This window comes from Macrobrachium rosenbergii, chromosome 36 (assembly GCF_040412425.1).
Source record: "Macrobrachium rosenbergii isolate ZJJX-2024 chromosome 36, ASM4041242v1, whole genome shotgun sequence".
Taxonomy (NCBI): domain Eukaryota; kingdom Metazoa; phylum Arthropoda; class Malacostraca; order Decapoda; family Palaemonidae; genus Macrobrachium; species Macrobrachium rosenbergii.
In genome coordinates, this window is record NC_089776.1 from 15,517,077 (window position 1) to 15,534,576 (window position 17,500).

A 17,500-nucleotide genomic window follows, 5' to 3' on the forward strand; every position below is an offset into this window, starting at 1 on the left:
TACAGGTATGTAAGATACCCAAGAAAAATGCAAGAAACAGAAAAAGATAATCTACGATCATCTTACTCGTCCATCTGCACTACAGAACGAAAACAAAATTTAGGTCTCAAGTAATGGCTTCTGAAATGTATAACGCGGGAAAACAAACAAACATGAATAATGAAAGAGAGAGGAAGAGACTTTGGGGAAAGAAAGAAAGAAAAAAAAGTCTCCAGTTACCTTGCTCGTGTCTATGCAGGTACTCATCTATTTGTTGTTGAGTGAGCACTTCGGGCTCCTTCAGAGCACTTTCCAGGCCGCCTGCTCCCCCTGCGCCACCTCCGGCTATCCCCGCCACTCCGCCGACACCGCTTCCAGCTCCTCCACGCTCGCCGGTCATGCTCTCGGCATCGCTGCTCACTAAGTTTTCACATGACTGAAAATGAAAAGAAATGCTCGTTGAGTAAAAAGAAAGAAGGAAACCGGGCTCGCTAAAAGTTCGTTAAAAGCGCCTGTAACGGCAACAAAGGGCTTCAACGTTTCCTGGCTTTGATAGCAGTTTAAGTTCTCTCTCACACCAGTATTACCTACATACATTATATATATATATATATATATATATATATATATATATATATATATATATATATATATATATATATATATATATATATATATATATATATATATATATATATATATATATATATATACATATATACATTTACATGTGTGTATAAAATTCCGATATATATATCGGATCATATATATAGGTCTTTCAATTGAACGGCCTAGGGTCGATCCAGATTTGAGTCAGAAATTTATTTCTGTTCCATATATATATTATGTGTATATTATATATATATTGTATATATATTTGTATATATATATATATATATATATATATATATATATATATATATATATATATATATATATATATACATATATTTATATATAAATATAGACTCACAGATGTATATATTATACATATAAACTCATATATATATATATATATATATATATATTATATATATATATATATATTGTATAAATATATATATATATATATATATATATATATATATATATATATATATATATATATATATATATATATATATATATATATATACATATATATAAATATATTATATATATATATATATATATATATATATATATATATATATATATATATATATACTGTATATATATATATATATATATATATATATACACATACATATACTGTATATGTGTGTGTTCAAGTATAAAGTGAACATAAGTATCATAAGCAAACAAATTCAATCATGTTTAATACAAACTGCACGCTTGTACGCTTGGAGTCCCATTAACATTTCATAAGAATCCCGTAATGATGAAAAAATCTGAATGCAAATAGAATTTCAACCTTCGTAGAACTAGAAGTAAATGGTGAATGCCTTGCTGTGAATATTTCAGTAAGCTGAAGTATTCCAGCCATGAACAATATCACAAGGGTTGCTCTTTACTCCAGTCTTCAATCAAACATGAGACTACTGTGTGTAAGGAAGAGGGAAAATGAGAGAAGATGAAACAGAGATGCTACGATAAGAAGGGAAGCTGAGACAGAGATAGTGCAAGGTTAAAATTACTGAACCTCCCACGGAGACCTCAAGTCAAAAAGAACAATGAATAGGGACAGATATCTGAAAAATGACAAATCTAATCCTGAGAGAAGATAAAAGAAGTATAGAAATGAGAGTAAATATATGGAACTGTACTGCAAAGAACGATGGATTAATCGACTGATCAGTTTTTTAAACTAGCGCCACATCATCAGAGATCATGGAATGCAGCACTACTAAGAAAAAACCGATGATCTGTAAGAAGAAAAAAAAGTTTTAAGGAACTAGCTTGGATATTTAAAAAAAAAAATAAAGAAATGTGGAAATACGAGTAAAGAAACAAACAAGAACTAGGAAGCGTGTGAAGAAAGGACGCGGGTCTGGAAACCTCCGAGTGGTCAGGAAACAGGAACCACAACCAGAAGATGGAATTTGAATAAGGAAATGAATACCGAATTTGGGAGCTTGGAATTCGGGTGGCATATGGAAGCCAGCTATTGCAGCATTCCGCGAGAAACCGGAGTTGCATCTTTAAAAGCGAGAGAGCGGACTCGGAATAAAAATACTTCTCTTTGGACGAAAATGTAAATCAAGAAATGAAAATAAGGTTTGAGCTTTTGAAAGTGTGAAGGGAAAATGTAAATATGTTTATGCCTGTCAAAACTGAAATTGTGACTAGAAAATCTTAAGAGTAATTGACATTTGTTTTTAAAAAACTGATGATCGGAAAAGCAGAAATATAATTCTTGCTACCTTATAAAACTTAAGTGCAAACACAAATGGTAAATAAATTTAATTTTTTTATTAAAGCAGCTAGATATAATATTATAACGTTCCGCTCCAAGTTATGAATACATAACAGTCTTCACAAAATCACTGACAATGATAATTTTGATTCATTCTCACTTTTAAATCATGAATCACATCCCACAATTGCTCATAAAGCAAAACTGGTATTCGACCTTCGTATATATTTCCAAGAGCAAAAATACGCAGTAAACATGAGACCAAAACAAAAACTGAAGCTGAATGGCTTCCCCGCCCCCAGAGCCGGGCCATATGGTCCAAATTTCATACTTCCGTTCCAAACAAAAGCGCGTTTCTTCAGACACGAAACTGATAACTGTTCAAATAAAAGGCGGCTTCCCCAACTGAATATGATGATGACGATTAAATGGAATTAAATTTAAACTGAAAAAAAGGCCTGGGTGATAAGCTTGAAGATTTTTATGTGAAATTGGAAATTATAAACATATTAACACTGTGTCAGTTGTTTTTCAGATGGATGACAGAATGACCATGAAAATAAAAAGACTGAATATAAAAATGAAGCAAGGGAGCTTTATAAAAACGTGTGTGTGTGTCAGTACATATTAAACATTTTCTATATACATATACATATATATATGTATGTATGTATATATGTATCCAACGTGCTTTTCATGCATCCTTTCCTGTTCCACATCTTGGCTTCCCCTGCCGGAATATCTCCTTCAGGACATCTTAAGCCACTTAACCTTGCCTTGAAACTGCCACAAGGGTGGGAAGATCAGCGTCTAGTTCTTCCAAACCAGGCCAAAGCACTTTCAAACAAACCCACAAACAGTTTTAAAAATGCAACAACAATCTGCTCTTTCTCCTAGGGCCAAGTTTTTTCTTAAAACTGGAAAAGGAAAAAAAATGGTTACGCGTTTGAACCTTACTATTACCTTACTCTCAAAATGGTTCATTTTCCTTTTATTAAAACCCAATGGTCCCGCGAGCTGTTAGCACGAACTTTTTTTTTTTTTTTTTTTGACATTTCACCACTGAATTTGCCCCCTGTAGTTCCACAGTAATAAAAGCGTTCTGCTGGAAATGTAATACTGCAAAAAAAAAAACACGTTTGTTTTGGCCAATATAGAAAAAAAATCTTTATTTCCGTAATGATTTTGCAATTTCCCTGTTCTCTGAACAGCCGCAGAGAGCGAACATTCCGTTTAACGAAAGGGAAATAACGCGGAAAATAGCATCATTTTTCTCATGTAGCTGTGGAAATGCTGAAAATACATTTTGGGTCTAATACAAAATATTACAGTAAATTAATGAATATCAAGCATTAAGGGAGAAAGGCGGCAGGGGACGGATTTTCATTTCACTCGAAAGAGAAAGAGAGTTATTTTCATTCGAGAGACAGACAGACATAGACATGCAGAAAGAGAGTCGGGGAACACCGATACTTCATTTCACGAGAGAGAGAGAGAGAGAGAGAGAGAGAGAGAGAGAGAGAGAGATTACATTTCATGAAATACAATACCGCGTCAAAGGGATTCTACAAATGTTCATGGCAAACTATTATTTCAGGCCAACTATGAATGTGCTGTGCTCACTTTAGCCGACTAGAACATGAATCAAGCAAAATATATTAGGATTTTTTCACAAAAAACCCTTAATCAAATAATTCATGTTTACAACAAGCGTTCTTATAAATAGCATTCGTAATTACAAGCCATTACTCAAAAAAATCCTCTTTCTTTCTGTTAATTCCACGCTTCATACTCATTTTTTTTTTTGGTAGGTTTCAAAGTTAACAATATTTTTAACCCTTCGGTTTGGAGTGTAGTCGCCATGAAGTTCTTAGTTTTAAATTTTCAGTAAGTTCTACAACTACAATGTTTACTTATTTGCTGTTTACCGCAATCCAAATATCGACGATTCTATATACGACTGCCTCTTGGAAAGAATTAGTATGGCTTAGCCACAGAATTCTAAAGCTTCATTCGTTATTTCTGGAGACTGTAATGCAAAGCACAACGAGTGGCTAAATTCTAATTCCACAGATCAACATCTGCTCTTGAGTTCCGTGTCTCCTTCGACTTTATCTAGTTAATTGAGGAATCCACGCATATTTCTGGTAATAGATTAGACCTTATACTCTCAGATGTGCCAGCTATTGTCAAGTCCAAGGTCTGCAAATATATAGGCATTTCTAATCATTGTTAGTTCCTCATTGGGCGGGTCGCTATCGTACTCGGCTAGCACTCTGCTGGGCCCGCGTTCGATTCTCCAGCCGGCCAATGAAGAATTAGAGGAATTTATTTTTGGTGACAGAAATTCATTTCTCAGTATAATGTGGTTCGGATTCCACATCAAGCTGTGGGTCCCGTTACTGGGTAACCAATTGGTTCTTAACCACGTAAAATAAGTCTAAACCTTCGGGCCAGCCCTAGGGGAGCTGTTAATCAATTCAGTGGTCTGGTTAAACTACGGTATACTTAACTTTTTTTCTAACCATTGCGCCATTGAGTTGGACATATCTGTCAATCATTATATTCCTAATGCTACGTTTGGAAAAACGGTCTTGTCTGGCTGAAATCCAGAGCCAATTGGGATCGCATTATTGAAGCTTGTCAGGCACTTAATATGTCATATGCTATATTAGATCCTGATCCCAAGAAGTTAAATGAAATACTGGTGGCTATTTTAATAAGGTATATCTCTAGAAATGTCATCAAGTTCAGGACAAATGGCCAGCCATAGTTTGATGATACACGTAGACAAGCTTATCATGAGAAACGGACCAAATTCAACTCGTGGAGACGAAGTCGTTCAAATGAAAATTACACCATTTTTGTTGAGTCTCGCCACGCTGCATATACTGTAGAACTTACCATACAGCCGAAAGAAATTACAATAATTCCGTAGGAAACTTGAAGGAATTACTCAGCCTCATCTGTGGTGGACCAAATTGGTGTGATCTACCTTTGAGTCAGGCTCGTCTTCCATTCCACCACTACTAACAGACGATGGCAGATTGGTTACTGGCCCTAGGGAAAAGGCTGAGCTGCTTCACTGTTCTCTGGAAACTAAGCAATCAGCTGAGGATGACCCTCTCCCTGATACGTGTCATCCTGTTCCTCGCTGGGCGAGTCGGTAGAGTTGTCGGCTAGCACTCGCTAGGCCCGAGTTCGAGTCTCCGGCCGGCTAATGAAGAATTAGAGGAATTTATTTCTGGTGATAGAAATTCATTTCTCGCTATAATGTGGTTCGGATAACCGCAATCAGCTGTAGGTCCCGTTGCTAGGTAACCAATTGGTTCTTAGCCAAGTAAAATAAGTCTAATCCTTCGGGCCACCCTAGGAGAGCTGTAAATCAGCTCAGTGGTCTGGTAAAACGAAGGTATACTTTGAACCTATTCTTACAAAAAAAGTTAAGTATACCTTAGTTTAACCAGACCACTGAGCTGATTAACAGCTCTCCTAGGGCTGGTCCGAAGGATTAGATTTATTTTACGTGGATAAGAACCAATTGGTTACCTAGCAACGGGACCTACAGCTTATTGTGGAATCCGAACCACATTATAACGAGAAGTGAATTTCTATCACCAGATATAAATTCCTCTAATTCTTCATTGGCCGGTCGGAGAATCGAACGCGGGGCCAGCAGAGTGCTAGCTGAGAATGATACCAATCTGTCCAATGAGGAACTTACCTATTCTTACAAGATTTGCATTTTGCTTTAGGGATGCTAAGAAAATTCTTGATAATCTTAATAGCTAGGGGGTCAAGATCCTGATGGTTTCTTCCCTTTGTTTTTTAAAAAAGTTTCTAATGTGTTGTCTCCCAAGATTAGCAGATTCTATAGATTTTTATATTGACGTATATCTTTGAGGATGAGAGCAAGCTTATTAATACAGTGAATGTTCCAAGGGATGGCATATCGGAAGGCTGCAGTAACTACAGGCCAATTTCTATTCTCCCTGTGCTCTCCATAGCTGCAGCAAACTTATTTTTAAGCCACTGTATAGGTATGTGGAATCTACAGGATTGTTAACTGATAGTCAATATGCATATACGAAGCAGTTAGGTATCTGCGATGCTCTTTTAGACTTGACGTGCCATTTGCAAGAGAACCTTGATAAGGGTTTTGATTGCAGAGTAATTCAAATATATTTTACTCCTGCTTTCGATTTAGTAAATCACAAGGCACTTATTTACAAACTTCAGAATCTTTGAATGAGTGGATATGTTTTAGGGTTACTTCAAGATTTCCTTACAGTAGGCAGCAGCTACTTACTGTGGATGGGATCTTTAGCGAACCATGACCTATTGTGTCTGGAGTTCCACAGCGTAGTGTTCTTGGTCCACTGTTATTTTTAGTATACAAGTGATATGGTTGTTGGCCCTGAAAATAAGATTGTTCAGTTGATGATGCAACACTTGTGGGCGTAGTAGTCTCCACTTATGAGAAATGAAGCTGTCCTCAGCCTCATCCGGGACATGGACTGCGTGATCAGTGAATGGTGTAGTCGATGGGGTGTGAGGCTGAAGTCCAGTAAAACGTAAACACTATTGATTAGCAGATCTTGCACAGATTTCCTACCCCATCCTCCCATTCAGGTGGATGGGACTCTGTTGAATGAGTCTGAAGTTTTAACCATCCTCTGTGTAACTTTTGACTCACATCTTATTTTTGAGAAATATCTAATGAAAGTTTCAGAAAATGTCGCACGAAAGTTAGGTATTGTTCGAAAGGTCTAATATATTTTTAACAGTGATAAAATCAATGCAACCCGTTTTAAATCATTTGTTCTTCCTTTACTAGAATACTTTTCTCCGGTGTGGATGTCTGCTTCTGCCAGAGATTTATCTCTTTTAGATAGTTCGTGGTGGTATGTTTCTGTTTCTTAATATTATCAGTTATGACTTGGACCACCAACGGATGGTCTCTTGTTTGCCAGTTTTATAATATGTTGTATTTTAACAAGATCTTTAACATCCACAATTGATCCCTGGTCGTTTTTCCTGCCGAGAGCAACGAGATTCGCTGAACAACAGCACCAATATGCAGTAAATGTGCCTCGCTGTCGAACTTCTCAGTTCCAGAGGTCCTTTATTCCTCACACCGTTGGTCTCTGGAACAGCCTCCCTGAGGATGTCGTGCGAATGGAACTTCAGGAGTTCTAGCGAAGATGCAATGCCTTACTGCCTTAATACAATTCTCCTTGTATTTTAATAATTAACTTAAATTTTTATTTATTTATTTACTAATTTGTTAATTTCTTTGTTTTTCTAGTAACTGATCTCTTTCTGTATTTTCCATTACCTTCTATTACCTCTTTCGAGTGAACATCATATTCTTTGGAAGCTTGAATTTCAAGTCAATGGCCCCTGTGGGTCTATTCTATATGAATAGGGTTCATCTTCTGAATAATAATAATATAATAATAATAATAATAATAATAATAATAATAATAATAATAATAATAATAATAATAATAATAATAATAATAATAATGAATCAAACTAGGTCAGAGTAGGAAGTGGATACTTCTCAACCTTCACTTGTTTTTCAGCACATGCCAAAAAATTAAGATTCTCTCCCTCTCCCTCTCTCTCTCTCTCTCTCTCTCTCTCTCACACACACACACACACACACACAAACGGATCTTAATCTATATTCCAATCTTAACCTATTCCGGGAACACAGTCTTGGTCTCTCTCTCTCATCTGCGTACTTATTCGTCTCCATTGTCCTCAACTCTGGGTGCCTTTCCAGAGGCTATTCAGAATGGAAAGAAGAGGAGAAGCTGTTAACATATAGCAATCCCTGGAACTGTCTTCCCAAATCAACACTACATTGAAACCAGGTTCCAACCTCTCTCTCTCTCTCTCTCTCTCTCTCTCTCTCTCTCTCTCTCTCTCTCTCTCTCTCTCTCTCTCTCTCTCTCTTCACGTAAACATTGACAATCACGTTATAAATGAACAGTAAATTAGCATCCTGTATATCCGTAGTTTTTGTGTGGAAGTCAAATAAAACTTTCTTGATTCGGTACTTTTAAAGATACAGTCAGCAGGCGCTTTGCCATACAAGTTTCTCTACTGTCAAGTCGAATAATCACTCATCATTATTAGTTGTTTTAGCAATATCTGATTCTTTTAATTAGGGATGGTTTTGACCAAAATAAAAAAAGACAGTCGTCACTAACAAACCCAATTCTCTAAATTCTACATTAGCAATAAACTTGTTTGGCAAAAAATAAATAAATACATAAATAAATAATTAAATAAGCCATATATGTTTTACAGGTAATCACAGGAGACCCTTAAGCAACACATCGTCAACCTCCAAGTGTCTCATAAAAGGGAAGTTTCTTTTATTTTTGCCGTTGTGCTCCGCCATAACAGCAGTGTTAGCGATGCCTTCTCCTCTTCCCTCCTATACGGACGTCTGACGACGGGGTTTCTTCATCAACCTACCTTCTTTCATGCTCTGCGCACGATCAGACAGCCTCAATATACTTTGATCTTTCCATCAGCGGAAGCCTTTTCACTCATCATAGCAAACTCTTTCAAGCATCCGGTTTTTACCATAACCACGGAAGTGCTCTCTCTGTCGTCCAGGCTTACTCTGCTCCAAGAGTTACCAAGTGTTCTTTTTGATACAGTTGTGTAAGACGTTTGAACGAACAGTTAAAGTTTTGTATGCAAAGTCAATAAATCAAAAGAAGTATCATGTTAGAAGTACTGTGGAAAGAGTCTTCCACTCTCTCCAAGAACTTTTATCGTCTGGTTAGTAGTAGTTTGATGAATGGATGAAACGGAGGAAGGGAGGTTGAAGTTAGAGAATATTCGGTGGGTTTGTAAGATTTCTTCTATAAAAAAAAAAGTAATCCATAACAGCACTCTTAAGCACGCAGATAGCAAACCCCTTCAAATCCTGCCAAAACCCATCGAATATTCTCTAACTTCAACATCCCTTCCTCCGTTTACTCAGATTACTTAACTATATTGCTACCTAACCGCTTTAAACTTTCCCTGCTTCCATGCAATATCCGATTCCTTTTATAATTACAAGTCAACACAGCTTCACACAAAGAACCAGTCATTAAATCTTTTATTCATTTCTGATGCTTTCCTCCAAAAGTGTAATTGTACCTGCCCTTTCTAGCATTTACTTTTAATTCTACTGTACAGATGTTCAAGATATATGTAGGTTTTACACATACCTGCCTGTGCGCGACTTCTACACCAGTTTTGTGAGTCTACCGCCCAAATATTTTTACACGAATTTCATAGTCAAAGCAAAACGTTTCAATCATTAATCAAAATACTACTAACCAGACGACAAAAGTTCTTGGAGAGAGTGGAAGACTCTTTCCACAGTACTTCTAACATTATACTTCTTTTGATTTATCGACTTTGCATACAAAACTTTAACTGTTCGTTCAAACGTCTTACACAACTGTTTCAAAAAGAACACTGGTAAGAATACCCTCTTTTTGCTCGCATAAATGCTGTTCTGCCCCTCTTAATACTTGCGTTACCTGACTAACATTTGCAGTCAAAATTACACACTTTTTGTAATCTCATTTAATTCTTTTTTATTTAACGTAAAGTAACACTAACACTCACTTTATTTCTAGACGAAGCTGTTGAACAATTCAGGAGGGCGGAAGATGTGTCGATATCGCCCATAAGATATTCGGAGACCCTGAAATTAAACAAAATAATATTTGAATTATATAAACAAATAAATTTATATATACATGCATAGACAATAACAACATTGCTTACAATAAAAAAATTTTTCACAATATATATATACATATATATATAATGTGTGTGTGTTTGTGTGTATGTGTATGTGTGCGAGTGTATATATGTGTATGTGTGTGCAGAATCATTGCAGTTTTCCCTCCAATATGGAGTGACGCCACATAAATAACGACACAATGGTCACTGCCGTATTCATACTTTTACTTTTCAACTGCAGATGAACACCCGTGCTAAAATAAATTCCAAAACAATAATTGCTTTACGCATTAAAACATAAAGGGCTCATCAGCAATGCATCAAAACCCCGAGAGAAACTGCGCCATTCATCAATACATTGCAAGAACTATCTGAATCGTTCTGGCATCACTACTCCTACCACTTGCGAATTATACACTCTTCACTGACCAACCGCTTTCCATTTTTCCTGTACGACCAAACCACCTGTATATCTTCTATTCTTCTATATATCTCCACATTTCTCATCGTTTCAGTTTTTCTTAAGTCACACATAACTAGCAGACAATACATCTTAATAGCTTAGTACTGTTTTCTTTCATTCACATTCCGCAACCACACTTGAGTTCCATAAAAGGGAGCTGGTTTAGTGATCCTTCATATAACCTCACATAGGCGGCCGCATAGTGAGAAGACAAGAACTAGAACATCTCTCTCTCACTGGTAAAATCAATGGAAGGAGGCCGAGAGGAAGATCTAGACAAAAATATATGGATGGATTGGTGAGAATGATTGGAGGAAGAATGTCTGCAGCTCAGTTGCTGCAGAGAGCCGGAAGTAGAGGAGTGGCGAGCTTGACTGCTGACGTCCTTGGGGATATGGCACCTGGATGATGATGAGGCGGCCGCAGAAACTCCAAGTTTTTTCTGCCTTTTTCACTCTCCCAATTACCTTATGTGCTTCTCCTAATCTGTGACTCTCCTCTTCATTCACCCTACAATCATTCGCCCAGTTTCCTTCCAAAGGCATATAAAAGTCAACTGCTGCCATTCTTCAAACATGCATATTAGCATTCCCTGCTCCATTCTTGGTCTTCATTTACCCACAGAACCTTACAATTGCTTACATTTAATTTCAATGTTCTCGTTCTACAAATATATTTAAACTCTTTTACTAGTTCCTATAGTTTCTCTTTACTATCCGCATGGATACTGCATCATCTGCAAACATCAACCATTCCAGCCTCAATTCATGGCTTAGTTTTTTGTCGTCTCACATTTACCGTCCTTTCTTCAAGTTCTACCAACTTCCATAAATAAAGACATCAAATAGCCATGGGACCATAACATGCCCCTATACCAGCCCACTTTTACATCATACATTCAGCTCCGTGTCTACTTATTCTAACACAGGGTCCATCAAGACATACCTTACAGACCCTTGATAGCCTCCCAGCGCCACTGCCATCACTATACTGTAATATTTACTTTATATATCCCATCAGTTTCTGATGCCAATTCATTTTCAACCGCTTAATAGCCTTCTTTTTGTCCCCAGCTGTCACTTGCACGAACATCCTCAAAATTACATCATGACTTTTCATTGAGCTTTGCCTTTCTTGTATCTTCCACTTTCTGCGAAGATTCATAGTATTTTCTATACTGATCCAGGACTACATTCACTTCTCTCTCTCTCTCTCTCTCTCTCTCTCTCTCTCTCTCTCTCTCTCTCTCATTTACTGTCTTTAACGCTAGGCCATATTTTGTCCAGTGTCTTATCAAATGCTGTTGTCACTTCCTTCATACCAAATTAACAGATTTCAGTTATATACATTTTCGACCACATTTCCAACATTTCCTCTCCAACTGACACTTATAACATTTTCTGCATCAACATATTGATCAAATAAATCTTAAGCCACTTCTCGTCTCACCATTACAGCCTTTAACTTGATCTTCCAGCTACTTTATACTAATCTAGCAAACTCTTTTTCCTCGCTATTTCTTTTTACCAAGTATACCAAAGACTAATATTTCTAAAAACCAAACCTCTTTCCAACACATTTCCATAGGGCTCTCTTCATTCTCATTTATTCCAGGACTTCATACCTGCGAACAATACCATATCTTTCTCCGTCAGCTACCTTTGAAATCAAATTAATAAAACACCATCCATTCATTTACTCCCAGTCAGTCAAAGATTGAGATTCCCATAAGCATTACATTTCACTCATCCCTAGAAGCTTGCTGAGCACCAAAAGGATGGAACCTTTTGGAATCTCTTCCTCCAAGGGTGAAGAATGCAAGTGGCCCATTAATATATATATATATATATATATATATATATATATATATATATATATATATATATATATATATATATATAATATATATAATCCATATATATAATATAAATATATATATATATATATATATATATATATATATATATATATATATATATATATATATATATATATATAAAACTGACTATATCATGGAAAATATATTCATATCAGTATCAAACTCATGCATATGAAATGAGATACGATGAAAAAATCTTAATAATCCAACGGAAGGATGTCCATTTAAGGGAAACATATTCATGAAAAGGGAATAACCGACTGCTGGATGTAATTATATGCTAAAATCAGTGCCAGTAACCAAGGGATTTCTGAATAGCACCAGACTGCAATTGTTTACCTAAACCTCGTACAGCAAAATCTAGCGATATCGCCAAAGTAAGAAATTTGTTGCCTGCGTCTGCAAGAGATATTGGCGTTTGCTTGCATTTTTTTCATTAATACCAGTGTAATCATTTTAATTAGTGGAAAAATTACAATAATCCAAGATCCGCGTCGAGGTCCATGTAAAAACCTTATTAACTATTTATTGGTCCCTAGCTCACAACTCAACTATAAAAGCCATTAAAATCCATTGACTTCTTAAAAATACACAACAGACATAAACTGCAGTGATTAAGTAAAGTTGACGATAGTAATGTGCAAAATTATTGCAAAATATACCACCCCTAACATGATATCAGTTAAGGTCAGGATAACACGATAACATTGAATTATATTCATGGCTAGAAGGCGGATGACAAAACTTACGTTTATACGAACGTTATTTGCATAGCTTTTACCAATGCACAAAAGGCTGACATATTCATTGAAAATAATAAACCTAACGAAATACAATCCACTGTCACTCTTTCAGTGTTACTGAAGATTCCACCCCCGCTTTCTTTTTCCTGAAAGAAACCAAATCTCAAGACTCATAAAATAACGGCCTAAATCCGGTGTTTTTAATGCTCAATTCGCAGAAGCGTTTTCGAGGGGCACCTCATAATGAGAGCAGTTTCCCTCCCGCGTGTAATATCATAATAATATTCACTGAGTATACTGTTTAATGAATAAATGTATAATAATTTACCAAGTGTTGACTCATCTATTAAATTTCGGCATCATTTTATAATTCACAACCCTTCCATATTCAAGGACACGTTTTTGGGGTAGTGGGTCGATAGTCTAATGTATACAGTATCTAATATAAGCAGGCTCATTGCAGAAGCAGGTTGCAACGCACGTTTGAAGGGATACTATCACTGTTTTATACCGCAAATCTACTTGTTTGTTTAATGGTACCACAGAATATCTGTTAATTTATTCTTTTATTTATTGGTCTGTTATCAACCCATTCGATTTCTTTTCTACTATCAGAAAAGTTATTTTAATCGTTTGAATCTAAACTGCTGAAACTGAATTGATACTTAGGATACAGGAGAAAGGCGTTGTCTTCCTTCTAGACAAGTTTTTTCTTTGATAAACTGATTTATGTTATTATCATTGACTTCCATAGCAATTACTATGATTACATCCCGAAGTGACCACGGTTGATGTGAGAGGTGTTTATGATGGATATTATAACCTGACGTCACAATGATGGTCATCGATACCATAAATTGCCGTATGTAGTTGTAATGACGCCTGTGTACGAAAATAAAAATAATGCATCTACCAGATTATACTCACTTGGATGAAATGTAAAACGATATACTGATGCACAAGCACGATTAATATTCAACTGTACAAATCATAAGATAAATAATATCATAAGATATAGAAGCAGAAAACGGAATTCCAGTAAATGTTGATTTTTGTAACGTTAATGTTATGGGGTTTGGCTATCAGAAATTCTCCAAATGATGTTTCTGACAGCGGATATGAAATTCATTGCAAAAATTGTGATTATAAAATATCATGAACAGACTAAAAACCCTTTCCCACTGCCAATCAAACAGCATCAGTACTCTGCAAGAACTGGCCAGACACCGAGTGCAATATTTGTACACGTGAGGGATTCTGACCATCCTCACAAATGGAGGGGGGCAAAGCCCCCAGTTCCCCGCAGCGACAAAGATAAAATGAAAATGACTGAATCTTGTATTGATCAAGTCAACATTCGTAGTATTTTAAACTTAAGCCCTGGACAGTTTAGACTTGATGCTTTTATAATTAAAAAAAATTTGCGGATAAATATCAGTTTTGTATGTTTGCTTGTTTACCCATTGCGTGGTTAAGTATGTAACCGGATTATCCAGGTTTATCGCTTTCCTTACTACCCTGCAATTATTAACCATCTGGTTGTTCTTGTTCATTGTCTTTACTTTTTACCATCCTCTTAAACTGTCTTAATTACGGCCGACGATGCGTGAATAAACTAAAAGCGCTTGATAATGAACCACTGCGTCATTTAGCTGTGATATTTGCTTATATCACGATAACGTGCATCCTGCAAAACTTGTCCTTGTACGTGTGTGTATGTGTATATATATATATATATATATATATATATATATATATATATATATATATATATATATATATATATATAATATAATATAATATAATATATATATATATATATATATATATATATATATATATATATATATATATATATATATATATATATATATATATAAATATATATATATATATATATATATATATATATATATATATATATATATATATATATATATATATATATATATATATACACATACATGCATAAATACAGGGAAGGAAGATTTTTTCCTATTTAATGCGTTTTACATTATAGACACTAACCTCCTCAGAAAAGTTTAAAAGTTACGAGGGAACAACAATGTTTGGATTGTGGGATACACATATACAAATTGCTTGACGAGAAACAAGAAAGATACTGACTACAAAAAACCCCATTACCAGATACAGACAACCTCGCCCCCCCCAACATATAAAAACAATACAACAAAAAAAAGGTTGTTTATGAGGAGAGGTGCGTATGTTTCCTGTATCTAAAATATTAATTAAATCAGCCAATCAGTGTCCAACGCAAAAAAACATACACATCTGTTTCACGTCACAAATAAAAATGTTGAAAATCAAATTAATCAATAAATTTCCCATGCTACACGGCGAAAAGATTTTCATGTCACCAAAAACATACAAATGAATAAAAAACAATATTTTATATATAACTGCAATCTATCTGCAGTCATCAGTAAAAATATAATACATTTCAAACACAATGAAAAAAAAACTGAGAGTGTAACTATTTCTCACTGTTGAATGTGCTGTCATAGTTGCTTATCGCCTAGATGATTAGATTAACCAATGCCTAGTTCAACATTTTTTCTATTTAAAAGTATGGTCTTCTAATACTTTAAAACGAAATAGAAAAAATTTCTTAACGTCCCTCTCCGCAAATAACACAAAATACCCATCAAAAGATGTAACAGACTTTTTCTTCGACTTTCGTATTTTTCCGCAGCGGTTATAAACGCTTCAGGGTGCAACTCGGTGTGGGCAGGAGAGAGATAAGAGGAAGAGGAAGGGAGGGGCCCTAGCACTCGAGAGAGAGAGAGAGAGAGAGAGAGAGAGAGAGAGAGAGAGAGAGAGAGAGAGAGAGAGAGAGCAGAAACTCAGATGCCTGCTAAAGATAAAGTGAGAGAGAGAGAGAGAGCAGAAACTCAGATGCCTGCTAAAGATAGAGAGAGAGAGAGAGAGAGAGAGAGAGAGAGAGAAGAGAGAGAGAGAGAAAAACTCTGATGCCTGCTGAAGATAATGTGTGAGAGAAGAGAAGGGAAGAGAATCTATCTCGCAACTGTGTTTTTTTTATCAAACCTCCATTAAGATAGAGAAAAGAAGAGATCTTTAACGATTTTTCCTGATTAATTATGCCAGAACAAAGGACGTCTTTGACGGTGTTGCGATGGACATATTGGTTAATGATTTAGGCGATGAAAAACAAAAAAGAATAATTCTGCCCACACGATAGATTTCAGGTAGGAAGCGGAGCTAAGGAAAGGCACGCAATAAAAACTACACATACACACACACACATATATATATATATATATATATATATATATATATATATATATATATATATATATATATATATATATATATATATATCTATATATATATATATATATATTGTATATATATATACACAATGTATACATGTATATATATATATACATATTTATATAAATGAATTTTTTTGTTACATTTTATATAAATGAATTTTTATTTTCTATTTATCGTTTCATACACGCGAATTTTTTTATATTCAAAGATACTAAGCCACAAATACCGTTTAATATCGAATAACTTGCAACCGAAGGGAATTATTATTGCGCCTACCATGATTCGAACCATGGCTTCGTTTAGTAACACAGCGATGCGCAAAGGGACCCTGTGAAATTCCGCCACTCATTTCTCACAATTCTCATCCAAGTAGGCCTGGGTCTTCCAACTCTTCTACCTAGTTGACACTGTCAAGTACTAATCTCCCTGAAGGCGAGCGAAGGATATGTCCTAGAAATTCTCCACCATTATCTAATCTACTACAGGCATAAAGAACTTCCGTAATTTCACTTTTGGCATTATTTCTAACTCTATTTTGCCATTTAAACACCAACATTTTTCTTAAAGCTTTATTCTCAGATCGACAGATCTTTCGGATTTAGCGTTATTTTCATACCATGATTCATGCCGTATAGGAATACATTTGTTACCAGATTCTTGTATTTAATTTTTGCATGCGTTTCAGTCTATCTGATTCCCAGCTCTAAATTCCCCTAAATTATCAAGAAAACCCGGATTTCAGTTCTTCGATATTTGAAAGATCCTCCCACATTAATAACTTCTGCATTTAATGTTATTTCATCTCTATGTGCATACTCAGTCTTCATTACTTCTGTTTTTATTAAATTTACTTTAAGTCCCATCTCCTTTGGGGTTTTACTCCATTCTAAACTTCCTCTTCCATCTGCGAACACCCGTTTCATGACGAAGCCTATGAGAAGAGTAAAAAGCAGAGGTGAAATAACATTCCCTTGTAGCACTCCACTATCTACAGCACA

The 17,500-nt window shown here is 35.5% G+C and overlaps 1 protein-coding gene across 31 annotated transcripts in view; it reads right to left on the reverse strand.

The window, feature by feature from the left end:
• Positions 1 to 17,500, reverse strand: part of LOC136856665 (rho GTPase-activating protein 45-like) — a 596,905-nt gene that overhangs the window by 120,321 nt on the left and 459,084 nt on the right. For all 31 annotated transcript variants that reach the window (XR_010858450.1, XR_010858451.1, XR_010858449.1 and 28 more), the window contains 2 exons: positions 9,983 to 10,061; positions 220 to 415 (listed from right to left, as the gene is read on the reverse strand). Coding sequence is in view for 28 of the 31 variants with exons in the window: in XM_067134707.1 (XP_066990808.1) it covers positions 220 to 415; positions 9,983 to 10,061 (275 nt within the window). In the remaining 3 variants the exon portion in view is untranslated. The remainder of the gene's footprint in view (positions 1 to 219; positions 416 to 9,982; positions 10,062 to 17,500) is intronic.